Genomic DNA, 27,394 nt, shown 5'->3' with positions numbered 1-27,394 from the left:
CGATACGTTTGCAGTATGTGCTAGAGTGATGTGGAAATGAAGTGCGTACGGTGAGTGATGTGCGTCCGAGGACTCAACGATACTGGTCAAGGCCTAGGCTGGTCAACTCCTTTGCATTGCCGTTCTGTGCAATTGCTATGCCTGCCATAATCAGCACCTCTTCTTTCCCTCTGGTAATGGCAATCTTCATCTTACGCGGCGCCTACCACCATGGTTGTACTGGTCGTTAGCTGCTGCTTTTTCAGCCTCATGTCACATGAGAAGGAACTGGGGGAAGAATGATGTTTCCATGTCATGAACGTTTTGGGTTTCAATTTGGAAAGTAGCTTTCTCAGCTGCTAAGAACTGTGTAGTGAAAAAAACGAAGAAGGAATCATCAAATCCCACTTGATATGTATGCCCAAGGTCCAAATAGACCCCAAATCAACTGCCGCGATACCCATAACTACAAGATAAAAAACCAGAAACCCCATTTTGCACCAGGACGCAAGTAACCCCTATTCTGATCACACAATGCGGATTCATTTAAGCAGCCGCGGCGAGGGTGGTGGGCTCGACACCAACACGCTCCCTGCTGAGGATGTCAAGCATGAGCTGAGTGGGGCGGTTGTCCTTGAAGATCTTCTCGCTGTCCTTGAACATCTGAACGTTCTCGAGGTACTTGTCAAAGAGGTAGGAGCTGTCCATCGGGCCACCCTTGGCCTCGGGGTGGAACTGGGTGGAGAAGATGGGGCGGGTCTTGTGCATCATGCCCTCGTTGGAGCCGTCGTTGAGGTTGACAAAGTACTCCTTGAAGTCGCTGGGGAGGGTGGAGGAGTCAACAGCGTAACCGTGGTTCTGGCTGGTGATGTGGCACTGGCCGGTGGTCAAGTCGAGGGCGGGGATGTTGTGGGCGCGGTTGCCGTACTTGAGCTTGATGGTGCGGGCACCGACGGCCAAGGCGAGAAGCTGGTGGCCGAGGCAAATTCCCATGATGGGAACGGGGGAGGTCTCCATGAGGCGGCCAAGGTTGTAGATGGTCTCCTGGCAGTGAGTCGGGTCACCAGGGCCGTTGGAGATGAAGACACCGTCGAAGTTGCTAGCAACCTTGTGGATGGGGTAGTTGTAGGGGAAGACGGTGACGGAGGCGCCACGGCTGACCAAGCTGCGGAGGATGTTCTCCTTGACACCGCAGTCGATCAGGGCAACGTGGAAGCGGGCGCCAGGGGACTCGACAACGAAGGGAGCCTTGGTGCTGACACGCTTGACCAAGTTGATGGCACCGGGGTCGATGAAGCTCTCGTCCTCGTCGGCGTCGTACTCGTCACCAATGGTGATCCTAGCGAGGGAGGAACCCTGCTCACGGAGGTAGGTGACGATCTCACGAGTGTCGACGCCAGAGATGGCCGGGACACCCTCACGGGCGCACCAGTTGCCCAAGCTCTCAACAGCGGTCCAGTGGCTGTACTCGGTCGCAACGTCGGCGACGACGACACCGGCACACTGGATGTGAGGGGACTCGAAGTACTTGAGGAGGTTAAACTCATCACGCTGGTTGGAGGGCACACCGTAGTTGCCAATCAGGGGCTGGGTGAAGACCAGAATCTGGCCACGGTAGGAGGGGTCGGTCATGGACTCGGGATATCCGACCAGGGAGGTAGTGAAGACGGCCTCGCCAGAGATGTTGGAGTTTGCTCCAAAGGCTCGGCCGGAGAAGACAGGGCCATCCTGAAGGGATTGTTAGCAAGCTTGTTTCTATCATCGCGAAGTAGGTAGATATTTCTCGACATACTCGGATGGTCAAGGTGGCGTCGAGGTTGGCGACGGGGTTGGTGGCACGGGTCTGGGTGAAGGGCATCTTGCGGCCCTTGCTACCAGCGGCCTGGCCGGAGAGGAATCGGGTCTGAACTCGGAGGCCGGAGCTCAACCCGGCGGCACCGTTGGCCGCGGGCTTGGTGAGGGAAGCCAATCGGGAGAACATGTTGGCTGTGGTTTAGGTAAAGGTGTTGTAGAAGAAGTTCCTTGTGGTTTGGATAGACACTTTAGGGGCTGGCAGCCTTCCACAAGTGGTCTGTTGGGGGGTGGGAAACATGGTCAGTCTCGCGTGCCACTATGGAGGGGCGGTGAGTCAATCGAGGATATTATGCTAACCTGAGAGATAATCCTGAAGATAGCGAGTCAGCAACCGAAATTTAGCAATATTAATGATTGAAAGGAAGCAATGCGTCTTCAGTGCAAGCCGACTAGACACCAAGGAGCTTCGATTGGGCCATGAGCACCAGCTTGAGACAGAGTTTGGCGGCGGGGTCGAGAGGTATCACGAAGAGGGCGAGCTCAGACGAACCACCAAGGAAAGGATTGGATAAGAGAGATGAATGAAAATCATCTACATACCTGAGAGGTGAAGACTGAAGGACGCCCGTTCATAAGGGCAGCTTGCAAATGGTCAATCAGTAGAAGAAGGGTAGTGAAGTGCTCGAGGCGAGGTTGTGGAGGGATGATGGCTGGATATAATCTGTGACGAGAGTGTTGCACGATGCGGCAGGATTTTTGGATCTGGAGGAGGGAAAAGGGAAAGAAAAGAAAGAGAAGTGAAGCGGTGGGAGGAGATCGGGTAGAAAAATAGGAAGCACGAGCGCCGGCACACGGAGTCACACAGATGGAGCGCAGTAGGTACCTCAGCAAACGGGGCCCCTCTTCCTCCACCTCCACCACCGCTCACCCCGTCCAAGTCCCAGGTATTCAACGTCAGGTCAAGGTCAACCTGGCAGGTCACAGCCAGCAGCAGTACTTGGGTTTGGGCTGGGCAAATTTTTTTCGGGGAGCTTGTCATTGGACCCTTTGGGGAAAGATCGGTCGCTGATTAGCTAGTCAACCAGTGAAGGGGGGTCAACGGGCCCCCCGTTGTGAGGATGCCTGCAGGGGAAAATCTCGCCGCACCAAAGCTTGGGCTGTCACCAAAGCACCGGGCGGGCACTGACAGCCGGCAGGTAAACCGTAGTGTAAGGTAAGGTAGGTAAGGTACCTCCCCGCCCCAGCACAAGGGCGCCCGCCCGCCCGCCGATGTCGTTCCTTATCGCGGGGCTTTACATAATTCGCCCAGCCTTTTAGCAATTCCGCCCTTTAATCATTTTGCCCCTGCTTCTTATCAGCCCTGCTGAAGCCGAATTGGACTGGTCCTATCAGTACGCAGTAAAGTGCTCTTGGACAATTACATCACCGCCCGCCGTGCTTTGTACTTTTGTATGTACGGAAATGCTCTGTTCACAACTTCAGCACTAGAAAAATTCTACGCCGTGCCATTGAGCCGGCATTGGGCTGCGGAAAGACGCTTTTGACCCATGGATCGCCATTGCAGCTACCCGACACACTGTTCCAAAGCTTCATTCCCCCAAAATTGACGCAATATCAGAGTTGGTGGGCTCTTTCTCGTCTTGCTTTTCTCTCGCGCCCTCCCCATCCCGCCGCCGGGTTCGGAGTCCCACTTTCAGCTATGTACTATGTAGAGGTGACCGTCCCACTGGGTGAGTTAAAACTGCTGACATTGCATACCGTAGACAGCCCTGGGTTTCCCTGCATAAATCGTCTAGATGCAATTACTGTGTACATTTATCCTCACCTCTCCCCGGTTGGGCTAGAACCAAACTGAACAACTCTTCCTGCCTCTTCCAACGGAACGGGGCTGTCAAACGGGGACGCGCATTGGCGGCCGGCCTATCGCAAGCTATCGGGTCCTCCCTTGCCAACCAGAAACGGAAGCCCTCGATTAGAGTCCCTTTCAACCCTTTCTCCGGGATCCTGCAGTCTACACCGACTCGAGCCCGCCTTCCCGCGTCCCTTTTTTGTTCCTGTCTGGACTCTTGGAGGGGCGCATGTTTGGAACTTGGAAAGAAGACAGATGCAGGACCTTGCAGCACCCATCTGCTCGGAAACCCCGGCTCACTCAAGGCGGTCTGCCTCTTTCAACCAATGACTTTAGTACAACATGATTCTAAGCACGTAGCCACGCAACCACGCGAACAACGCGCAGCGGGCCATCATGGTCGGGGGGTTTCGTGTACTTGTCGTCTTTTCTTTTTCCCGCCTTTTTGTCCCATTCGTCTTTTGTGTTTAGACTTGCGAGATTCTACGGAATGCTACCTCGACTTCGACCTCGACATGTGGTCTCACCGTGTCAGCAGCTGCCTGGTCGAACATGTCTGGTTACATACATGCCAAGGATGCGGTCAAGAACTTTGGCTTCTGACCCCTCATCTCGTGTTCGAGACTCTGGAGTTCTCATTGCGCTGTCGCCAATAGACGTCAAGTCAGCATTGTGGACAGAAAGACCAACCTTTGCGGCAAAGTCACGACTTTCTCATACCGCGTTTGCTGGGACTCTTTTAAACTCTATATGAAGCTATCAAAGTGGGGACGGACGCCTCACCGTCAAGTGATCTTGTAAGCAGTAGAAGCCACACGAAGCATTCAAGATGAGATGGCCTTGCAGCAGGATGGAGACTGCTTCAGTTTCATTGCTGCGAGCCGGTGACCTTTTACTGAAGCCAGTTTGAGGCCACTGAAGACCACGATTTTGACCTTGCTGAGATGTTGGCCATCAAGTTTAATACCCTTCATTTTCTACAAGCTTCAAGTCACACATCAAGTGATGGTCCGCTCTCATAAGATCAGAATACCCAATGCCAACCATTACACTTTTCTTCCGTCCTCTTCAATCAGAGTATATACAACCTCACCCTCCTCCCCGCCCCCTCAGCCTCAGCCTCCTCCACCATCCTCCGATTCGCCCTCCCAAGCGACCACCTCATCCAAAACACCGTCCCGATACACATGACGGAAAACATCATCATAAGCAAAAAAGCAAGCAGATACCCCGGGTTATCCGCCGGCCTAAAAAAATACGGGCTCCAAATATTCCCAACCTGCGCCAACAAACACACAATCGACGTCGCCGTCGCCCTCTTCTCGGGCGTCTCGCTCGCCACGCTCGCCGCCCAACTGAAAATCAATCCCGTCGACGCGAAGGCTCCCGGAAGGTACAGGAAACTCGCAAAGTACCGCGCCGGCCGGTTCGTCGTCGCCGCCGAGATGACGAAGCCGAGCATGGCGACGCAGACGGGGCCGATAATGTGGAGCCCCCGATCAGCGCGGCGGTCCGAGGAGACGGCGACGCAGAGGGCGACGGCCGCGGCGAGAAGGTAGGGGGGCGCGGTGAGCATCAGGGTCGTTGTGTTCGAGCCTAGACGGAAGCCCTGGACGATTGTCGGGAAGAAGCTGTTGAGGCCATGGGAGGAGAGGTAGAAGGCCATCATGCAGACCTGCGAGCGCCGTCCAAGTCAGTCGAGAACCTGTCTCTCTTCGACTATGCATTTCTCAAAGGGCGGGGGGAAGCTGCGATTCTTAAAACAGCGGCAGGATCAATGAGAAGGGAAGAAGGGGGGGTGGGGGGGTAGAGTGGGAAACTCACAAAAGCCCACGTCCTCGCATCCTTAACAGCAAGCCCCAAACCCCTCCACACACTCGACGTCTCCTCGGGCACCGAAACCCGATCGGCCGCCATCCTCTGCGCCGCGACCTGCAGCTCTCGCTCTGACATGAGCCACGAACACATACCCGTCCGGGACCCGACGTAATCCGGCAGGAAAGCCAGCGCCGCGAACGCGGACGCGAAGCTCCCCGCGCCCTCGATGACGAAGAGCCACTGCCAGCCCGCGAGCCCGCGCGCGCCGTCGAGGTGCGCAAAGACGGCGGCGGCGATGAGTCCCGAGAAGGCGGTCGCGATGAGCATGCCCGAGTAGAGTATTGCTGTGCGGAGGGCGATTTCTTTTTGGGTGTACCAGCAGGAGAGGACGTAGAAGATCTGGCCATCACGAAATTGTGGTTTAGCAGAGGTCGAGGGTTCTCTACGCTTTAGGGAGAGAAACAAGCTAGATTGCCTCTCGAAAAGAGGGAATGTCCACGAGAAGAAGCACGAATTGTGTCACTTACCCCTGGGAAGAACGGCGCCTCAACAATACCCAGTATCACTCTGATAGCGACAAGGCTTGAGAAATTCTTCGCCGCGGCCGTCGAGGCCGATACACAGGACCACAGGAGCACGCAGCACGGGAGGTATATGCTCGGACGCACGCGGGTGATGAGCATGTTGGACGGCAACTGGGCGACCATGTACCTAATTCGCCAAGAAGACAAGGGGTCAGCGACAGTCCTATACACACGGAGAGAGAGAGAGAGGGTCTCGGCAAATGACCCAAAGGAAAGACTCACCCGACGTTGAATATCGCCACGGCGGTGTTGAACTGCTCCCCCACGAGTCCGAGATCCGCCTCAAACTTGTCTAACTTGGCCTGTCTATACCGCGGATCGATCATCATACGTCAGCATATTGCGAAAAGCTCTCCTCCTGCTACGGAACTGCGGACCAGCAACTCCAATGTCAAAGGAAACCAAAATCCCCAGGAAAGGAGACGGGAAAATAAACGTACGCGAGATTATTCCTGTCGAGGTAATTGAACATGTACAGCGTCCAAATTACCGGCATAAGAGTCACATCCAGCTTCCGCACCAGGCTCTTCTCCGCCGCGCGCCACTCGGGGTGTGCCATGGCCACTTCATCGGGGGTCTCGAGGACGAGCCGCGGCGATGATGGGGACGCCGGCGGCGACGAGGCGGAAGGCAGCGGGCCTTTCTCGACCGTGTCGACCGAGACCTCCTCTTTACTCGTCGAGGTGATTTTGCCCATCTTGGCGACTTCGGATTCCTTCCAGCTTCCAAGTGTACGATTGTCAGCGCGAACGATTAGAAATCGATGGTTAAGGGGGGTTCAGAATGCGAGGTGAAGATGAATCGCTGACCAAAGGGTCTGAGGGTGGGTGTGGCAGCTTTTGTCTTTTGATATATCGAGTCAAACCGGGCTGGCGTCGACCTCGCTTTCGGACGTGGACATGACCTGGATGGTTAAAGCCAGAAGGTTTGTGTTCCTTTCCCCTCTCCTCTCCCCCTCTTACACACTAAAACATACACATTTTCCCATCACTCATACGGCAGCACATGGGAAATGGCTCAAAAAACAAAGCAAAACAGCAAGGCATCAACAAGCCGAAAACCATAGGTCCCGATAACGAGCTTGGCTTCCAGGTTTTGCCGGTTATCATTACCACAGTCGAGTCTCAGCATGTCACCATAACGAGTGTGTTCTCATCACATTGGGCGGGGGGGTGGACGACTTTCCTGCTCAACGTTCCAGACTCCAAAGTCAAAAAGTGATCCTTCTCCCGCGGCCCCGAAATGCTTAAATTGCCAACGCCAGGTAAAGGTAAGTATGCAACTCTCAAACTCTACAACGCGTCGCGGCTGTGACGTTGGGGGAGGAAGGGAGGGTAAGGATGGTAGGTCATCTACGAAAGCTTGGGCTCAAGCTTGTAGAAAAGTCTATTCGTCCAATACCGTCTGTCTACTGTGGTATGGACGAGCGTATGATCGGACGGGGGCTTTTTTGACTCGGCCGATGCGCTTCCGTGAGGGGTTATGGTAGGGAACGGTCCTTCAGAATCGTGGTCTTCATTTATCCTTTTCTCTCATTTAGAGAGAATGGCTATAATCACATACAGCATGCTGGGCGGTTCCTCATGCTGTGAGATTCAAACAAGACAGGAGATGTATATGCTCAACGAAGTTACGTCGCAAGTGGCCTATAGTTGACCATAGTTGACTATAGTTGACTAAGAAATATTCGACCAATGTTACACATGTGATATTGAGACACTTTGCCCAACGCCGCAGGTATTGTACCAAGAGGTCTCATGATGGCCTGCTATACCTACATTAACCGCCCATTCCACCCACCCATGACGTTCTCACACCATCGTCGTGCGAAGCTCAATGAGCCGTGGGACTATTCGGCTCACTAGCTCATATACATGTGTACATCTCCAACCTCATAACAACCGAGCAAACTTGCCGCAACGGCTCCGAATTTCTAGAACCAAACCGACTTCGGCGCTCGCTCAAACACAGTACACAGTGGTTCAAGTAGGTGAGTAGTAAGTCGTGTTTATTATTCAGCAAAAAGCCCAGCGAACAAGGCGGGAACAAGCCATGCCCCTCCACCCGGCAAGAGCGTGAGGCTCTCTGAATGGTCAGTCGTTGAAGAAAGCGACGATCACAGGAATGTGGGGATGGGAATACAACACTAGCCTAACTGCATCCACGGCAGTTGCGTCATGAGGGAGGCGATGTCGGTTAGAAAATCCCCGGACACTATCTCGGCGCGTCTTGGCGGGGTTTCCTCGGACTTTGACCTTCTTCTCTCTCTGTCTCTCTGTCATTCACCCGCAATTTCATAAGGATATCAAATTCCGACATTTAATTGACGAACTATTTTCTATCACTAGCCTGAAGAGTCGAGAATAACTAGATATTACCCATCATAGTGAAATTGATCTAGCAATCGAAGCCGAAAATGACATCAAGCAACGATAGCTCCTCAACCCCAGTCTCGGCAGCAACAAAGCTGCGGCAACGCCTCAGTGAGACCGACGACCTGATCCTCCTACCAGGCGTATACGATGGCTTCAGCGCCAGAATCGCACTCGAAGTTGGCTTCGACGGTCTCTACATGGTGAAAGCCTACCAAACCACACTCAAACTCAACCTCTCATTCTCACTGCCACCCCTTCACTAACACGCGAAACCCAGACCGGCGCAGGAACATCAGCCTCAAAACTAGGCCTCCCAGACCTCGGCTTCGCAACCTTAGACGACATGCGCTCCCACGCCGAAATGCTCGCCAACCTAGACCCTAACATTCCCCTAGTAGCAGACGCAGACACAGGGTACGGCGGCCCCAACATGGTCGCCCGCACCGTGACCCAATACGCCCGAAGCGGCGTCGCAGGCCTCCACATCGAAGACCAAGTCCAGACAAAACGCTGCGGCCACCTGACAGGCAAACAAGTTGTCGACACAGACGTCTTCGTCTCCCGCATCAAAGCCGCCTTCCTCGCGCGCCGCAGAATCGGCTCCGACATTGTCGTAATCGCCCGCACCGACGCGATCCAGACGCACGGCTTCGAAGAGGCGCTGCGCCGGCTTCGGGCGGCCGTGGAGGCGGGCGCGGACGTCGCGTTCCTCGAGGGCGTGACGTCGGCGGAGGAGGCGAGGATGGCGTGTCAGGCTCTCGCGCCGACGCCGGTGCTGCTGAATATGGTCGAGCACGGTGCGACGCCGTCGTGGACGGCGGCCGAGGCCAAGGAGCTAGGATACCGTATGATGATTGTGCCGTTTGCGGCCATTGCGCCGGCCTACGAGGCGATCCGCGATTCGTTGGCTCGGCTGAAGGAAACGGGAGTGGTCGGGACAAAGTCTGATTTCTCGCCGAGGAAGCTATTTAGCATTGTTGGGCTGCAGGAGGCGATGGACTTTGATGAAGCTGCCGGTGGAAGCTCGTATAGCCAGGTGTGATGGGTGATTTCCCGAGGGCCGCAGGGGACTGTATTCGATATAAAGAATTGGACGACGGCCTCTGTGGTCCCATGTTTATTCCTATGGAATATACACTCGACCCACCTAGGCTGACTACTTGCCTTATGAATACTATCTCGATGAGCACCTGCCGTAGGAGTGCTTGCCTTACCTTATATTCAAATCGAGCGCCCTTTTTCTCAACCAAGCCCAATCGAGCCCGGTGGCCGAGCGGTATAGCGCATTGAGACGTTAGGATACGAACTTGGTGAGAAACCCTGAGAAGTCTGCTCTCCCAAGCAGATGGAGGGCTTCGTAGGTGTAGCGTAGTCAGGGTTCGATTCCCGGACCTCGCACCCGAGCTTTTGTTTTTTTACCCTCTGTGATTGATACTAGGAGATACTGGCAGGCTACGATGGTGAACTCTGCATACGTTCGACGTCATTCGTTTGGAGGTCGACCTAACCAGACGAGCCGATGCATGTCGCGGAGTTCAATCTAGAATAATCAGCAAACTCAGCGCAGCAAACGTTCATGCTGGTTAACCGCATCCCGCGTCCCATGTGCCTTCGCATTCCGAGACCTATCTCCGAGATGCCTCGGAATCTGAATTTACTCTCGCCGATTCCGTATGGGCGGTACATTGCGTGCTCGGCTTCACGTCGCTAACCGGACCGTTCCGTTGACTTGCCTATGGTCCACAACTATCTTGCAAGGTTCGACAGCGAAGCGGATGACCACCGCGTAACACCTACCCTGGGCCGAGCTCTCGACCAAGATGCTAAGGGGGGCAAGGTATATCAGCTTGCTTTCCCGTCTGAACAATTGATGATTATGTCGCTTATCGTTCTCCCTCGACTTCAAGATGGCAGAAGTCAGCCGATTCGAGCCGCACAAAATGGTGTGGCAGCAAGAAATCTTCATGTGACACACCCGGGCTAGGACCTGGTACATCGATCTAACGCAATGGAGGGCCACCAGTACCGCGAGTCTAGTGCTTTTGTAGAACAGCTGCAATGTCAGTAATAAACATGACGAACATATTGCGTTGGTTAAGATGTGCCGCGAGATATAATTATGGCTCGAAAGTGCATTCGTATTCCGCATACTGCGTCCGCGATCATGTCCGAACATCCGAGGAGCCTGCGTTTGAATCGTTTCTATTGCAAAAAAGGGTCTCTTCGTATTGGTACAAGCCATGACACGCCCCTTACAAGGCGCCGAGCTCCTTGAGCTTCGCAACGAGACCGTCAACGTCCTCGACCTTGCCGCCACCCTGGCGCTGAGGGGGCTCTGTGAAGATTGGTTAGCTCGCAATTTCTCCAGAAGGAAACATAACCAGTCCGTTTTCTGAGCAGGCATGTAGGGGAAAAGACAGTGGTTTCGCCAAGAGCGCAAAAAAGGACTCACCAGTAACCTTCAAAACCTTCAACCTCTTCTCAACACCAATCCCGTAGTCGGCCAGCTTCTTCTTCTCAAGCGGCTTCTTCTTCGCCTTCATGATATTCGGCAAGCTCGCGTACCGCGGCTCGTTGAGCCGCAGATCCGTCGTAATCACCATCGGCAACTTCGCCTTGACCGTCTCCACGCCACCATCAACCTCGCGCGTGACGCTCACGCTATCCCCCTCGCCAAACTCCACCACGCTCGCCGACGTAGCCTGCGGCCACCCCAGCAACCCAGCGAGCATCTGGCCCGTCTGGTTCGCGTCGTCGTCGATGCTCTGCTTGCCGAGGATGACGAGGTTGGACTTGTGCTCCTCGGCGGCCTTGCGCAGCAGCTTGGCCACGCTCAGGGGCTCCAGGTCGTCGCCCTCCTTGGTCTCGACGTGGATCGCGCGGTCGGCGCCCATGGCCATGGCAGTGCGCAGCACGTCGACGGCCTTGGGGGGTCCCGCCGAGATGACGGTGATGTCCTCGACGCCGCCGGGCGCCCGCTTCTTCTCGCGAATGCGGACCGACTCCTCGACCGAGAGCTCGTCAAAGGGGTTCATGGAGTGTTTGACGCCGGCCGTCTCGACGCCCGTCTGGGCCTTGTTGACTCGGGGCTTGACCTAAGTTTTGCGGAACCATTGATGTTAGTTGAGGACCACACAATCACAAGCCAATTTCTGCGGGAGTGCCCATTGCGTGCGGTCGTGAGCAGAGCTTTGGTAGACGTACAGCATAGTCAATGACCCGCTTCACGGGAACGAGGATGCGGAGGGCGGACATGACTGGGCTCTCTCTCGTTATGCTTCTTCAATGGCCCGGTGTTGATGCGTGGAGGGGGGCTGCTTGTGGTACTGCGCAGATGGGAATTGGAGGGTGTGGTGGGAGCTCGAGGTCTTCAATGGTCAAGGTCCGTGTCGTCACTGGGGAAAATGGGACCTCCGTCGTTAGCGATACCGGCTAACCTCGGGTCACCGCCCCACCGTAAGCCCTTTTCGGTCATTCGAGCGTAGACGCCGACTTGCAGGCTCATAATCCCGAAGCTCCCCATTTTTGGTCGAATTGCTCGTTTGGAAGTCCCGCCCTCACATGAAGGCATCTCGGCTTTGAGAAGTTCGCTTCGCTCAACTCTATCCACTCAGTAGAGTAATGTCACCATGAAAGCATGAGACACACTTAGCTTAACAGTTGCAAACCTACTAGACATACCAGTGCATAGCGTCTCTAAGGTCGAAACAAGTGATATTGCAGTCTAAATTGATATTCTTCGACTTGCAGGCCTGCCAAAGCACAACAACCGCTCACCCACACAACCCCTAAACCCTCCTTTCCGGACACCGTATATAACGCCCGCACTCACCAGTCATCCCATCCATCATTGTCCTTCTTCGCAGCCGGTGCCGCGGCACCTCCAGTCTTCTTGCCCATAGCAGACGTACCAATCGAACTACCGCTCTGCGTCTGCCTCTGGTCCGCCAGACTGCTAAAGCTGTCCCAAAAGTCCTTTTTGCTCTCATCCAACGGCGCCTGTCTCGACGCTCCGCCCTGGCCCCCTTGGCTGGGACCGCCCTCGACGAAGCGGTTGAAGCCGTCATGGGCATTGCGGGCACCCTGCTGCGCGACGCGGCCCGCGTTGGCCGCCGCCATCTGCGCTTGCTTTGCAAAGTCGGATTCGGCAAGCTAATTTCAAGGAGGACGTCGGATTAGTCCGGAGTTCTTCGTTCGGGCCGGGGCCGGAGGAGATATGATTGAAGTAGAAGAGTCACCCACCTGTTTCGCTGTGGGCTGAATGTAGCCATCGTTGACCGTCTTGGCCGTCTTGGAGACGGTGGTTGTGAACCAGCCGAACCCCTTGGTCAGAGCAGCCACTGGATCCCTCTGTAAATCATCCACGGTCGGGATACTGCTTTCCTTCTTCTCGGGCATGGGGCTGCTGCCGAATCCTGCGTATTTTCCTCCCTGGCTGGGAGGCAAGTCTTCGGATCGGGAGGCGTTCTCGGCGCCGAGCTTGGAAAAGTATTTGTCGTCCACCTTGACCTTCCTGCCGGGACTGGCGGCGCGGCTGTTTGTGCTGCTGAGAGGTGTGCCCGTTCGGCTGGCGGGCTTCGCCGCCGGTGCTGGTGCAGGCTTCTTCTCGCCGGGAACGTACTCCTTGCCCTCGACCTTGGCAGAAAGCCTGTCCTTCCACTCCTCACCGACCTCGCCACTGTATCGCTCCGCGATCGTCGCGTCGTCCCACGAGATGCCTCTCATCTTGGTGTCCTCATGCTGTTCGAAGAAGTTGCGCCAGTTCTCGTTGCCACCCAGGCGCATCCGTTCGATCTCGACCTGCTTAAATGCGTCCATTGAAATGCTGCGCACGAAAGAAATGTGCACACCGAGACCGCGATGGACACCGGCGCATGAGAGGCAGATGAAGATGCCGAACTTCGGGGAGGCCCATTGCGGGGATGGTGCGTTGCAGTCGCAGCAGACGTTGTTCTTGGCCTCCTTTTGAATCGCGGCTAGCTGTGAGGAGACGTTGGGTTAGCGGCGAGTCGCGAAGTCGCAAGCGAGGCACTCGACTTGGGAGAAGACTCACCTTGGCGCGCGTCTCGGGATCAACCTCCCACATGGCCTTGGAAGCCATCGTGGGAAGGAATTAGGGCTGGTGATTGGGTATGAGGGGAAACGCGTGGCAAAGGAGAGCTGATTGAGGTACGTGGGAGGTTGTCTTGTCGCAGAGGAGTTGTGGAGGGGCTTTCTCGATGCCGATAAGGGGTTTTGCTGGCAGTCGACTAGGGTGCGGGAGTCTGGGCGTCTGGTCGGGTTGGGTACCTCTTAGTGACTGACGTTGCCCTCAATTTCATCCATGTATTTGAGTTTCTTGGCCCAAGGGAACGGACACGTGAGCTACCAAGTCTCTGGTAACACCAACCTGCCAATTTGTGCTTCCAGGCCCATGGAGTTATCGTCATGCTCGAGTGTATGGATTCTCATTCAAGCAATCGAGGCAGCACATATTGAATCTCTCACGTCGGTCAGGTAGTCACGGCGCAAAAAAGAAGGTAAGGTAGACAGGGGGCCTTCAACTCCATGGGGCTCTGCTGGAGACTCGACAGTCAAGGAAAGGTCCAGACTTTGGTCTGGGACACTTGGCTTTTGGGGCTCTGCCGCCACCCAATGATAGTCCTCGAAACGCTATACATGCACCACTGAAACCAACCACTGATTCCCACCGAATGCTCAACGAAAAGTGTCAAGGTCCTAGGAACGACATACCTTACCTTCCTAGATTTGCATGGCCATGGAAGTCCATGTGCAAACTGTGCAAGGCAGCACTCTGTTAGCAGCCGTTCAGACGATTTCTGCAAACTCGAACCACAGTACGCAACCTTAAAATCACTCAACGATGATGCATTCTCTAACCGATTTTTGGTGTTGCACCGCCCTTTTGTATTTTTTTGTTTAACTGTAAAAAGCTACCCGATTTGAAACGTTTTGCGCCAAACTTTTCCTCTTCCTTTTAGACCGCCTCCAGCTTAAGCTAATTTACAACCCAGCATAGGGTGACGGAGAAAATGCGAGGTCAGGTAACAAGTACAGAAGAGGTGGCCGGTAAGATCATGTGTATTAGTTTAGGGATGGTGGCAGCCCTGCACATCTTATTTGGCCTATCTACCGAGAGCGAATCTCGTAAAAAGGCAGACGTAGATGTATTTGGCCACCTTTTTGGTGGGCACTTCCAAAAAATTGAAATCGTCGTAACAGGTACCGCATCGTAAAGCTCGTAAAGGCAATGGCTCGGGAGGTTGAGCCAAGACGCATTGCCGGGGCTGTAGGTTGGTCGCCCACATTTAGGCGGTGGTGGCGGGAGCGGCAGCCGGGGTCTCGGCAGCAGCAGGAGCAGCCGCGGTCTCGGTGGCAGCCTCCTGGGTGCCGTTGGCCTTGGTCTCCTCCTTGGGGGCGTTGGCCTCCTCGTCGGTCTTGTCGGGGCTATCGATAGCGACCTTGACGGCGATCTCGCGGCCCTCAATCTCCTTGCCGTTCATCTCGGAAACAGCCTTCTGCTGAAGCTCCTCAGAGGCGAGGGTAACGAAGCCGAAGCCACGGCCCTTGCGGGGCTCGCCGCGAGCCTGAAGCTTCTTGATCATGAAGCGGGGGATGGGGCGGAGAGCGATCTTGGCGGAAGAAGGCTCGTAGGCGGCGAAGAGCTCCTTGAGCTATTGAAATGTGTCAGTACTGGGCAATAAACAGAGCCAATGATGATATCATACCTTCTCCTCGGTCAGGTCGTAGGGGAGGTTGGCGACCATGACCTTGGTCTTGGAGGCAATGCCATCGGCGGGAGGGCCACGCTCGCGACGCTCACGGGGGGCACGAGCCTCAGCGGACTCGCCGGCCTTCTGGGTCTTGGCGGCATCCTTGTTGGTGGCATCGGTCAGAGGCAGAACCTCAGAGGTAGCGGGAGCGCCGGCAGGGACCTCGGCGGCAGCACCCTCGATGGGAGTGCCATCCTCCTGTAAATTTGTAAGCAGCTTCTCGCGAACTATTCCTTGACTTCAACTTACGTTGCGGCCACCGCGGGCACCACGACCGCCACGGCCGCGGCCACGTCCACGGCCACGACCGGAGGCGCGGCGGCGGTTACCCTCACCAGCACCCTCACCGTTGGCACCCTCGGTCTTCTCTCCAGCGGGCTCAGGCTTGCGGGCAAGCTGAACCGAGACCTTACGCTCGAGAATCTCCTTGCCGGAAAGCTCAGAGATGGCGCGCTCGGCCTCGGAAGGGGTGGAGAGGTCGACGAAGGCGTAGCCAACAGGTCGGTCGGTGCGAGGGTTCTTGGGAATGGAGACGGACTCACTATGGAAAAAGGCGGGTCAGTATGAGTTGTCATGTGTGACGCAAGTGGGTGGAATTTTGCGGGGCAGGGGAGGGATGAGAGGCCACGCTGCAACATCGTGACAGTTGAGAGAAGCGGTCTAGGCAACAGCAGCACCAGGGCAGCAACGGACGCAAAGCGACGCCCAACCTCGATGCATCGTGAGTCAAATGCAAACGATGCAAGCAAGTGGGCATCGATGCGATGTCAGAAGCATTGCCGTAGAGGATATGTGGGGAACAGGTGCTTTGGGAAGGTACAGCTTCCTCGGAAACAATCTCGCACTACCGCCTACAGTAGGCTCCCATGATGAAATGACGACAGGTTGAGGACGACAATAAGGTCGGTGACGACAAAAGTGACGATGAGAAGATTCGCGACAACTTACACAAGGTAACCCTTGAAGAACTCCTTCAACTCCCCCTCCGTTGTCGCGTAGGCCAGGTTGCCGATGTACAGACGGCGTCCCTCAGCAGCGCTGGCGAGGACGGCATCGTTGTTGGCGGCAGGCTTATCGGCGGCCTTGTCGGAGATAGTGGCATTGCTCAGAGCATTGGTAACGTCATTGACGGCTTCGGAAACCTTCTCGACGGCAGCAGACATTTTGGCGGTGTTGGTCTGGTGGATGGAGACGGAGGTTTGTGGAGGTTGAGGCTGCGTTTCGGTGAAGTGCGTGATAACAGATGACGTGCGAACTTGGACCCGGTGGCAGGAACGAAGATTCGAGATTGATGGAGAATGGAAGTTCGGTGGATTAAAACTCTGAAACAATGAGGGGGAATTTTCTCAGGGTAGCTTGGTGCCCTAGAAAGCTTGAAAAAAGTTGACAGACGACGTTGCGTTGCGCGGTGACACAGGATCTTGAATTTGTGATGTGGAGGGAAAGGAGAGAGGAAAGGGATGGCTCAAGCCGCGACCTCAAATACAAATATTTTTTTTCTGGTGAGCAGGGGAAACAGAGGACGAGGGTAAGCGAGGCGCAAACCCACCGAACAGCAGGTGCGGCCCACGTTCTGGGTACCTTGGGATGGCAAGAGCGGGCTCCTAGGATGCTGTGGCGGTGCGGAAAGACGAGGGTGTGGGTGGGTACTTGCCTATTGTGTCTGCAGCAGCCGGGTAGGGGGTATGGGGTAAGGAGAAGGGGGAAGGGGGAAGGCACGAATGGAAATGACGGCAGCGCAGCAGCTTTCCATATGTTTCTCGCCGGATGACGCGATGGGCTTATTGTTTTTTTGTATGATTACGATATATTTATCAACAGGAACCCAGGACAGAACAGTTCTGTTGTGCAAACACGCAGGGACAGCTTCAGTTCCACGTCAGAAAGTGCCTTGAACCATGAGGCGGGATCAAGCTGCTCACCTCATCTCTTTCCTCACGCGTCAACTATTTACCTACTTTAAGGTGCCATAGGTGCCTAGGTGCCTTATTAACCTAAACCTTCATGAAAGGTCGTCTTGCCAGTGTTGAAGTGGAAGGAGGTCCCCTTACCAACCCTGGGAAGGTAAGGCGGTGGAATGCCATCCATCCAGGAAAGACCCACACGATAGTGTTGGACATGGCAGGTACCTAACAGGCCATCTGTTCAAGCCACAGAGCACAGGCTTTTAGAGATGGGCCAGACGGCAACCCCTGCTAGGAGAAGAAAGGTGCAGCTTCTCCATTGCTTCTTTTTCTTCTTCTTACTTTCCCCCCCTTTCCATCGATGTACCTTTCGAGGGCGGAGTACCGGTACCGCAACATTAATTTATACATCGGACCTTATCAGCCACGTCGGTCGTCAACATAAGCCCTGACTGGCTGAAAGACACTTATGCTGAGCAACCCATCAACAAAAACATGCAACTCACACGAGAAGAAACCTGTGTGATCTGCCCAGGCGGTGACAACAGCATCGGCCTATCAGGGCGGTCGTATGACTCTTCCCCCGCAAAATGGTCGTGATGGGATCCTAGCCAAGCCAGGCCTGAACCAGTGCCCACCCGCTGATGTGCGTGTTCGTGGAGCCACCGGCCGCCAGAAATGCGACAAAGATCTCGGCAGCTACGGTCTGGTCTCTACGGAGTACGGATAGCGGACCTGACTTGTCTTTGTGTCGGCCCAAAGTGTTTGCAGCTACCCGCGACCATTGTGGTTGCTCACGTGCGATTTTCAGTCCACAAACCTTGAAGTCTGATATTTTGGCATCCCCAAGATGGCCCCCAGGTGCTTGCTGGCCCGATTTGCCCACGTTTGCCGCATCCACAGATCCCGATTGGCCGCCGGTATTCGTACCTCACTGCTCAACATCGGCAAGACTTGCATCAAACGACACGATTTTCCTGGGATCCGCCTGTCAACAATTGGAAGGAATCACCTCGCCCAGTATACACTCTCCTACTTCATATTGCTGGCTGTGTTCTTTGAAGATTGCTCGCAATGGTCTGGTTATAACCTCTCATGTCTACACTGTGAGAGCAGCCGGATGGGACGCTCTTGTGCAACATTATCTCTGAAAGCTCGCAATCAGCCTAATGCCGGCAAATCTTGCTCGTTCATCCTCTGCTTATTGACACCATTTGTGGCCTGGTACGAAGTACCCTCTCCTGTCTGGACGTGAGTTGATTTCTCTCAGAGCCAGTATTGCGCAAAAACCCTTTTTTTATCAATGACCACAGTCAACGATCACGATCAATCTTTTCGATCTTATTTCCTGGACTGCCTCGTGCGACGCTGCGAGAGACATGAATCGGATATTTAAATCCACGGTCCATCGCGAGAGACTACCCTGTATGCGTGCGTCTACCGAATGGATTCTGTTTTGCCTAACCTTGCCTCAGTGAACCTGGTCACGCTGGTTCATCTTAGCCAAACCATATATCAATGCAGTTTGTTTTCTAGCTCGGTTTGCACCTTGCAGTAGTCTATCAACCAAACCGGACGTTGAGCCTAGAGCAAGCGACGGGTCACAGTCGGCAGTGTAATTACACGTCGCCAATCCCAAGCCTCAACTACGGCAATACAAGACATTCGCAGCTTGCACACACGCGAGTGACGCGACGGCTGGCCCGGCCGGTTCAGCAATGTGGCTCCGGCGGATGCCAATTCAGGGCCCATCTCCCGTCCCTGGTCATCATCGTCCTCCCGTATCTATGGGACCGCGGAGAGATGCTTTGGCGTCCGGAATGATACAATTTCCCACGGCCCACTGGATCTCGCGGAGCGCATGAAGATTTTGGTGAGGGTCCCCTAGCAACCCGCGCTAAAGCTCCATGGGTCTTAACGGTGCAATGCAGGGGGGCGGCCAACAGTGCAAAGAAGGGACGAGGGCAGCAGATTCCCTCTGTCCCTTGTCCTGGACTCAGCTACTCCTATCAATCCCGCGCTCTCATGTCCGATATTGATGTCAACACGAGCGCGAATATCCGATGCTCGACCAACACCAATCAGCAAGGGGATGACTGTCGCGCGTACAGATCGACAGACAATCTCCCACCCAGGATAGTATTGAGGATGTTCGGATAGCGCAAAGAGCAACTGCCCGGGCAGAACAGATGAGTCCGCGTCTTCAGACCTGCGCCTGCTATTTCGCTTTGTGGACGCCATCGTCAGCAAGAATCCTGAGCTCGCGTGGGATTCGGTGAGGACGGAAGCAGTCGTGTCAGCAGCTCGAGGCGTGGTAAGGCGGAGACCTGAGTCGTGAAGGTTTTCCCTGACTTTGCCTCATCTGTCGTCTCGCAGTAAAGCGCCTCAAGCTTCTCCACAGGAGCTTCTTCGGTATGGGGCATGCTGTTACTCGCCCTGCCTGGAGAGTGACACCAGCGCCGACCTCCCGTGCGTGAGGTGGTCCCAGCCCGCCCAACCGTTACCTTGCATGGAAGGCAGCACACCGCCGCATCTTTAGTTGTTAGGGGGTCTCAGCCCATGAATCGCCGCTCTAATCTTGTTGGGATTAGTGACTGTCTAAGTTCCGGCACTGGGTCCTGGTGCCCTGCAACTCTTCGATGGGATTCTCTCCCACCTGTGGCGCATGCAAAAGACGTACCTGGATCTTGGGGAGGTCGGCTGTTATCCATGCTTGTGGCTGACCGATACACAGGCCTTGACAGGCTGCCTTACGCTCGCTCGCAAGAGCATGTGCCCCAGACAATTCCGAGCACTCAATGACGTTTCGAGGATTGTCTCTAAACTCGACTATCACGACGTAGAATTTCTCTTTTTCCAGCTTTTACGTCTGACTGAGATTCCCAAATTTCTATTTGTACTTGAATAACTCAATCTCAAGCCAATGCGCTAACACGTGACTCAACAAAGCACATGCATTTTCGCATTTTCGCGCCTTGAGAGTCCGAATGGCTCCTGCAGCTCCGATGCCGCTGGGAAGACAGAGAAAAAACATTTCCGAGAAGCTGCACCCCCGCGCTAGCAGACCCAAGAGCCACATCTTGTCAGAGTCACGATTTTGAAAGGTCCCACCCGGATCACGCTGCAGTTGACGTTCACAATACAAGCAAGTCCGGATAGAACCTGCCATCAGCTTTTCGCAAGCAACAAGTACCTCGCCTCAAATTCGGTTCAAGGAATATGGTCACCGAAATCACCGGCCCCGAGCCGGCCGTGGTGGCTGACCTGCCAGGCCGGTCCATGTTGGTCCTTTACGGCTCGGAGACCGGCAATGCTCAGGATATTGCCGAAGAAATTGGTCGTAATGCCCAGCGCCTGCATTTCAAGACCAAGGTTGATGAGATGAACGGAGCTCAGTTGGTAGGTCTCCTTAAGCCTGAATGTGCTACTGCAGATCTGTCTACCAATGCACTTCACTACACGCCATTGGGCACCATACCTCACGCATTGCTGACTTCTCTGGTAGAGCGTGTTGCTTCAATACTCGATGGTCATCTTTGTCATATCAACGACGGGCCAAGGTGATATGCCTCGTAATTCGATTGCCTTTTGGAAAAGCCTTTTGAGGAAGAAGCTACCACCTGGCTGCCTCGGCGCGGTGAAGTTCACGACATTTGGACTTGGCGATAGCCTATACATCAAGTATGTCTTTTGGTCCTCGGGCGTTATTTCCCCTTCTCGCCTTCGTTGAGGACTACGGTTGCTATTATCAGCAATAGTTTCAACGGCTGACATTTCCCACAGATTTAACTGGGCTGCTCGAAAGTTGCATAAGCGGCTAGAGCAACTGGGTGCCGTAGAGTATTATCCACGAGGCGAAGCAGACGAGCAAGACTCGGATGGGTAAGTTTCTGTCGACTTCCTCTTACTTCGCCCTCATTTCCCATCTTCATTCCGGGTGGTTGTGCGTTCCGTTCTGTGACAAAGCTGTCCACAACATCAAGATGCGAGACCACCATCATCTCCTGGGATCTTGTCTCTGTGTGCTTCTCCCATCGTGCATATCCTTCTCATCTAGAGCTTCAACAAGCTTTATAGTGGACTCGCTCCTCAGCACACTGCTCATGAGAGAACGAATATTCAGAGTCCAATCATCGAAATGCTAGTGCGTTCGATACGGTCTACCTTTTGATTCGACGGTGCTTGAGTTATTCCGTCTTGTCAGCCCCGACCTGCGATAGGTGTGTCTATCAGTCTTCCCAAGCCTTCTTCAGACCTTGTTGACATTTTCTTATTCTCCCCCCATCATTTGTATCCGTCTATCGAACATTCGATGGAAGGCAAATATCTTACTCCGTGTTGAAAATACCATAAAACCCATTCTCCCAACTGTTACCTGATCTGATGATTTTTACTGAGTATCGAGCAGAGCGGACGAAAGATACATGCCTTGGGCCGCAGACTTGCAAAAGCGCTTACTCGAGCTGTACCCCCTGCCAGAAGGGGTCTCTCCCATCCCAGAGGGCGCTCTTCTACCTCCGAGGTACACCGTCGAGCTAGCCACGAGCACAGAGACACTACAAAATGGAACCTCTGGCAGCAGTGGCGAGCATAAGACAAACGGGCATGTGGTAGAGATCGGAAACGACGACCAGCCCAATGGTACTTCTCCCAACTCAAAGACAATGAGCGCCATCGAGGATATAACACATGCGACCAATGAAATGACTATTGCCGAACCTTCGCCAACGGGAAACGGGCTCGAGTCTCAAAATCAAACTCCTCCAACAACTCTCTTACCCATCCCTGACGGCCATGCCGCCTCACTCGAACTCAATGAAAGAGTGACACCTACGAAACACTTCCAAGACGTCCGTCTCGTACGCCTCGCCGTCGAGCCTTCTGCCAATGGACCTCCCACAATAAACCCGTTTGACAGCCTAACGATTTACCCAAAGAACTTCCCCAAAGACGTCCAAAAGCTCATAGACCTAATGCAATGGAACAACATTGCCGACTCTCCTCTGTCCTTCAGGTCTTCTTCTGGGGCCACCAATCTCCCTCGAGGTCTCTACATCAGTCACGACCGTCCGACGACCCTACGTGATTTGCTCACGCACAATCTTGACATCACCTGCACCCCGCGCCGAAGCTTCCTCAAAGAGATGTACTACTTCTCCGACGACGAATACCACAAGGAGCGCCTCCTTGAGTTTACCATGCGCGAGTACACGGATGAGTTCTACGACTACACCACCAGGCCCCGCCGCACCATCCTCGAGGTCCTCGAGGAGTTCACCTCCGTCCGGATACCCCTGAGCCGCGTCCTCGACATGTTCCCCGTCATGCGCGGCCGAGACTTTAGCATAGCCAGCATCACCCACCAACCCAGCCTCCCGCCCTCTCAAGAGACGACGTCGACGACGACGACTACGACAATGACAACAGGAACGAAGACGAGCATCACCCTGCTGATAGCCCTCGTCAAATACCAGACCATCCTCCGCAAAATCCGCCAGGGCCTCTGCTCTCGCTACCTCGAATCCCTGACCTCGCCCGGAACCCCTCTCCGCATAACCCTCCACCGCAGCTCCGCATCCCTCCACGGGCCCATCCACGCCCGCCGGCCCCTTTGCGCCGTCGCAACAGGCACCGGCGTTGCGCCCCTCCGCCTCTTTATCGAAGAACGCCTCTCCCACCTCGCCTCAGGTGTGAGCGTCGGCGATACCGCCGTCTTCTTCGGTAGCCGCAGCAGAGAAGCAGATTTCCACTTTAGTGACGTCTGGGAAGACCTCAAGGCGAAGTATACCCTACCTTCTTTTCCTACCACTACCACTACTACTACCGATTCTGCTGCTGCTGCTGCCGCCGCTACAATCAACCACGCCGACGCCGCATCCGCAACCCCCGCCAACCCCAAATTCGACGTTCTGCCGGCCTTTTCTCGCGACAAGTCCGTCCCGCGAGCCTACGTCCAGGACGTGATCCGCAACCACCCCGAAACCATCCGCGCCATGGTCGCCTCGGACGCCATCTTCGTCGTCTGCGGCGGCAGCCTCAAGATGTCGCGCGCCGTCAAGGAGGCCGTCAAGGACTGTCTGCGCGGCGACTCGTCGAGGTACCCGGACGACGCGACCGTGGAGGCTGCCTTTGCGAGGCTGACTTGGTGGGAGGAGATTTGGTAACGGGCAAGAAGACTGCCTCGGAAAGTCTTCTCGTTGCTGGAGAGGTACTTGGATGACCTCTCCTAGATGGAGCCGTTGGGAGGTCTGGGCTGAGGATTTTGTATACCACATCGTTCACGTGCCCAACGCGGGAAGATGCAATAGATCAGACAATGAGATTACACCCTTTCCAAAGCAGTCGCCCTCCGGCTTACCTATCACTTAGACTTGGACCTGCTATCGCGTATAGCAGACAACGTACATCAATTATCCGTCTTCCAAACGTGCACTTGTTATCCACAGTAGAGGTTGGAATCAAACTCAGCGGTACTCTTAGCCCTCGATGATGTTTCCTGACCTTCACAGAACCCAATCCACTCACGGGAAAATCATACGTGAGGGGAGAAAGATCATTCATTTTATTTTGGATTTATTCATTTATTTCTCTACGATGCCGAGAGTGGAAACTAGAGATGGTGAGGCTTGTCTAGATGCCAGAACACGGCAGCTTCGGTGGCCTCGCCACCTCTCTATCTCGCTCCCTTTTGAGCATATCGCAAACAGAATCCAAGCTCCTGGTTCAGATCTGCTCGTAGCTAGACTCTGTACTCTCCATCTCCATCTGGGATAAGGTTCCCGCTTCGCGCAATCAATCAAGTCCTTTCCCAAGCCCAATTTTGTGGGCACCTAAACGCCGGCATGTCTGCATGCTGATATCCCTGTGTCCCCCTTTCTAGGGGGACATCCTATCCCAAACTCCTTCGCTTTATCTTGATTGATTCAAATCTGAAAAAATCGGACTGTCGAAAAAAAGAAAGAAAGAAAGAAGTAGAAATAGTGCCGGCCGCTTTCTCTGCAGTCGTGCATTATAAGTGGTTATTTTTAAAGATCAAGTCATTTTTCTGGAAAGAATGGCAGGCTTTTCATGTTGTTAGTTCTCCCAGCTGTAGCGACGCTCTGCCATCTGGGGAATGTGGATGAATTCGGAGCCGTCGAGGCGTTGTAGGCTTCGCAGAGAGGTTGATTCCGCTTGCTGACTCCTCTCCTCATCTGGTAGGCTCACTTGTCTCGTCAAGTTGTCCTGAGCCATTAGCTCCTCCTCGAATTCGGTCCAGTTGCTTCCCAAAGTATCGGTAGATAGGCGATGAGCAGTGAGGTCCTCAGGCACGGCAAGGTTGGTCCCGTGAGAGTATGCTAGCGGAGGGGGGACCACCTCGGGCTCTGGAAGAGACACGTTCTCTGGCAAAGGACCCAAGCAGACGATGTTTGATGGGTCGATTGGTGCTCTTTGATGAGTTGATGAAGGCGGTGAAGGAAGGGCAGGCAGAGGAACGTTTGGCGGCATAGGTGAGAAGGTGGCGCGGGTTGCTGTGAACGCCTCACTCTCGGGGGACACAGGTTGAGGCAGTGTGTTGCCAGGGTTGCTGACAGTGAAGGTTGGTGATGGGTACGACGGACCTTCTGTCAGGGGTGATGGGAGATCAGATAGGCGGTTCGTCCATTCTCCAGCGCGGGGGCTCATTGGCGATGGCAAGGAGCCATGGGTTGACGAAGAATTGTCGCACACTGTGGGAGACGAAGGTGAAGAGGCAGATGCTGGAGACGAAGCAGGCAATAACCCAAACTGTTCAGGTCTGAAAGTCGCGACAGGGCTCGTGTACTGCATCGGCTTCTCGGCAGGCGGAAAGTCGGCCGGATTCTCTGGAGGGGAGTACGCCGGGACAGGGCCTTGAAGTTGGAACTCTACTTTTCTCCTCGCAAGCTCGTACGCGCTCACATCTTGCGTGTCTTCCGTCCCGAATTCGGTGTGCTCATGGACCGACTTGTTGTCGTCTCCGTCCAGCTCGACCGGACCTATCGGTGCAGGCAACTCGTACACTGCGTGGTTAGCATCAGCCGCAACTTCCACAGGCTGGGCCGTGCTGCCCATAACCTCGTGTGTCGATACGCGTTGAGTCTTCTTTTTGCCCCGCACTTTTGTGAAGAACTTGGCCATGGGGCTTCTTGGCGACTCTGGCATAATTGACGACGCGGCATCTTTCCCATCTTCCAACGACCTAGTCATCTCCTGCGTCTTTCGCTGGCGGCGACGGTAGAAAAAGAAGCCAGCAAGCATTATCAGGCAAGCGGCGATCACGCCTGCCGCAATGCCACCCATTTGCGCTGTCGAGAGACCTGTATGAGAATTTACCTGGGCCGGCGGTGGGAAAGGGCTATTGCTAGGCTGCACAATACTCTTCAGCTGAAAGGATTGCAGAGGAGCATCCGGGAACAGGGCCTGGTGGAGAGAGAACACGCCTGTATCGTACTTGGTGATCAAGTAAGCCTCTTGAAGAAACGACCTTCCGATGATGAACGTATTGGTCAAGTTGGAGGCTCTTCGAAGAGGGAAGTAAGGCACTGAAGGTTCGCCGTATTTGATCGTCTCGCTCTGAAATGGATATCGCAAAACTTGCGCAAAAGCTGCAGCTGTGATTGTGATGTTGACCACGCCCGGTACGGTGAGCGGGTGGCCAAAGTCGTCACTGTTGTCATGGCTAGAAAAGGAGAAGGTGAACGAGTAGGAAGATGCGCCGGCCTTAAAGTTGGCATACTGCTCATCGGTGAGAGTGTACAGGTTGAAGGTGTTGTTGTAGGTCAGGTTGAATGCACTAGCGAATTCATCGCAAATAGCGTCAGGGAGCCAAAGAAAGGGGGTTGAGCTGTCGATCATGGCACTGAAAGATGAGGACATGTTGGACAAGATTCTCGTCTTGGCATCCCAGCCGCTCGGCATCTCCTTGCTTTGTGGCACAGTAACTTCGACGCCACGGACCAGGGCGTGAGGCAGACCATCGCTCGGATCCAGGGAAAATTCGTTGTTATGTGGGACAAAACGGCTCGCGTCGTAGCCTCCCAGAGTGACAGAGCATGGCGTGCCAGACATGCCCACTGCAAGAGTTAGTATACGACCAAAGAAGCGGATAGCATGCACTCACTATAGTAGGCGCCAGCAGTATAGCCGTAGCTGTAACTGGGGATCCATCCGTAATTCTTGACCGCTTGCGTTAAGGGTGATTCGGCAACCTGATTGCCAAAACTGCCCTTGGTGATGCCGAGTCCGAGATATCCAAGATAGTAGTCGGTGCTGTTGATTGACGCGGTCACAATGTTGTCCATGCTCATTCCATCCCCAGTCAAAAGTGTGCTTGAAAGCTTGTCCAGTCCATAGTCGCCGTTTCCCCCATAGCCGAGGTAATCAAGACCAAGCTGCCATGCGCCCAACGGATTCCAGGATTTCGAGTCGGCAATGGTGAACACGTTGCCTCTGGCGGTGTTGCACAAGGGCTCCTCTTCATGAGATATTAGTTCTGACATGTCTAGGCCAGAGCGCGAGCTGGCATCTATACGCTGATGAATGACAGCTGAAAGACTTACTTGCAAGACAGCCACCGGCTCCAATAGCCCAGAATTCAGACAAGGACGTGCTCGCAAGAACATTGACAGACTGTCCCGGTGTGCCGACTTGGAACTTCACTGTTGACCAGTTGCCGTCGACGCCGTACCTTGGTTCAGTTAGAGATGAGATTGCGGGCCCAGTTTAGGAAATGTCTCAGCGTACCAGTCGGTTGAAGGAGTGAGAGCAACTGCGGATTGACTTTGTGCGCGAACGATGCCAGCAAGCGCCGTTGCGACAAAGATTGTTGGAAGCATGTCGTCGATCTTGGGACGGAACCCGGTGGGTGGTTCATTCGAGGTGCGCCGAGTCACCAAGGCGTCTTTGCGATGTGCATGAGCGTCCCGAGGGAAGGGCTGGCAGTGCGAAGGGGCGTCTCCATGAACCAGACCTATCGTCGAACCGTGTTTAGGAAACGCTTTCGTATATCCGTATGCCGCGTGCCTATCCCAATGCCTCACGGATCCCAAGGCTAAGAAATTTTGTGGTCGAACGAGTGATCAGCCGTGAAGAGCAGAAAAATTGGGAGGGGAAGAGGGGGACACGGGCAATTGAACTCTGCGGGATGATCAACAGGAAAAACTAACTTCTGCCATCCATCGGATTGAGTGGGTGGCAGCCAAAGCAAGATAGCGTCCATGGTCATCCAAGCAAGGACAAGCCCGCGCTCTGCCAACTACGGCCAAGGGCTGTGCCGCAACAAGCAAGGGAAAGCCGGAAGGCCAAATGGCACGACGAG

General features: G+C 54.6%; 9 protein-coding genes across 9 annotated transcripts; 2 read left to right on the top strand and 7 right to left on the bottom strand.

The window, feature by feature from the left end:
* Positions 1–338: 338 nt before the first annotated feature.
* Positions 339–473, bottom strand: CABS01_04556 (uncharacterized protein; the record flags this gene model as incomplete). The annotated part of the gene is made up of 1 exon (XM_060537927.1): positions 339–473. The coding sequence occupies one exon, from the start codon at positions 471–473 to the stop codon at positions 339–341; it is 135 nt and encodes a 44-aa protein (XP_060389589.1).
* Positions 474–525: 52 nt separating this feature from the next.
* On the bottom strand, positions 526–1,960 carry CABS01_04555 (carbamoyl-phosphate synthase; the record flags this gene model as incomplete). Its single annotated transcript, XM_060537926.1, has 2 exons — positions 526–1,707; positions 1,772–1,960. 2 exons carry the CDS (start codon positions 1,958–1,960, stop codon positions 526–528), a joined length of 1,371 nt encoding a protein of 456 aa, XP_060389588.1.
* A 2,734-nt stretch (positions 1,961–4,694) lies between these two features.
* CABS01_04554 (major facilitator superfamily transporter) lies at positions 4,695–6,721 on the bottom strand (the record flags this gene model as incomplete). Its single annotated transcript, XM_060537925.1, has 5 exons — positions 4,695–5,297; positions 5,447–5,839; positions 5,968–6,151; positions 6,247–6,330; positions 6,465–6,721. 5 exons carry the CDS (start codon positions 6,719–6,721, stop codon positions 4,695–4,697), a joined length of 1,521 nt encoding a protein of 506 aa, XP_060389587.1.
* Positions 6,722–8,440: 1,719 nt separating this feature from the next.
* On the top strand, positions 8,441–9,441 carry CABS01_04553 (uncharacterized protein; the record flags this gene model as incomplete). Its single annotated transcript, XM_060537924.1, has 2 exons — positions 8,441–8,599; positions 8,677–9,441. The coding sequence occupies 2 exons, from the start codon at positions 8,441–8,443 to the stop codon at positions 9,439–9,441; spliced, it is 924 nt and encodes a 307-aa protein (XP_060389586.1).
* A 1,210-nt stretch (positions 9,442–10,651) lies between these two features.
* CABS01_04552 (electron transfer flavoprotein domain-containing protein) lies at positions 10,652–11,654 on the bottom strand (the record flags this gene model as incomplete). The annotated part of the gene is made up of 3 exons (XM_060537923.1): positions 10,652–10,734; positions 10,852–11,494; positions 11,604–11,654. The coding sequence occupies 3 exons, from the start codon at positions 11,652–11,654 to the stop codon at positions 10,652–10,654; spliced, it is 777 nt and encodes a 258-aa protein (XP_060389585.1).
* A 573-nt stretch (positions 11,655–12,227) lies between these two features.
* CABS01_04551 (uncharacterized protein) lies at positions 12,228–13,500 on the bottom strand (the record flags this gene model as incomplete). Its single annotated transcript, XM_060537922.1, has 3 exons — positions 12,228–12,551; positions 12,642–13,379; positions 13,453–13,500. The coding sequence occupies 3 exons, from the start codon at positions 13,498–13,500 to the stop codon at positions 12,228–12,230; spliced, it is 1,110 nt and encodes a 369-aa protein (XP_060389584.1).
* A 1,207-nt stretch (positions 13,501–14,707) lies between these two features.
* CABS01_04550 (RNA recognition domain-containing protein) lies at positions 14,708–16,335 on the bottom strand (the record flags this gene model as incomplete). Its single annotated transcript, XM_060537921.1, has 4 exons — positions 14,708–15,073; positions 15,128–15,370; positions 15,422–15,713; positions 16,121–16,335. The coding sequence occupies 4 exons, from the start codon at positions 16,333–16,335 to the stop codon at positions 14,708–14,710; spliced, it is 1,116 nt and encodes a 371-aa protein (XP_060389583.1).
* Positions 16,336–20,295: 3,960 nt separating this feature from the next.
* CABS01_04549 (flavodoxin) lies at positions 20,296–23,240 on the top strand (the record flags this gene model as incomplete). The annotated part of the gene is made up of 4 exons (XM_060537920.1): positions 20,296–20,475; positions 20,582–20,757; positions 20,860–20,958; positions 21,485–23,240. 4 exons carry the CDS (start codon positions 20,296–20,298, stop codon positions 23,238–23,240), a joined length of 2,211 nt encoding a protein of 736 aa, XP_060389582.1.
* A 910-nt stretch (positions 23,241–24,150) lies between these two features.
* Positions 24,151–26,912, bottom strand: CABS01_04548 (eukaryotic aspartyl protease; the record flags this gene model as incomplete). The annotated part of the gene is made up of 4 exons (XM_060537919.1): positions 24,151–26,150; positions 26,198–26,551; positions 26,637–26,764; positions 26,821–26,912. The coding sequence occupies 4 exons, from the start codon at positions 26,910–26,912 to the stop codon at positions 24,151–24,153; spliced, it is 2,574 nt and encodes an 857-aa protein (XP_060389581.1).
* Positions 26,913–27,394: the final 482 nt, after the last annotated feature.

The sequence above is a fragment of the Colletotrichum abscissum genome, assembly GCF_030869225.1.
Source record: "Colletotrichum abscissum strain IMI 504890 chromosome Unknown Scaffold_9.1, whole genome shotgun sequence".
NCBI classification, from domain to species: Eukaryota; Fungi; Ascomycota; class Sordariomycetes; order Glomerellales; family Glomerellaceae; genus Colletotrichum; species Colletotrichum abscissum.
This window is presented reverse-complemented; position numbering and strand designations above follow the sequence as displayed.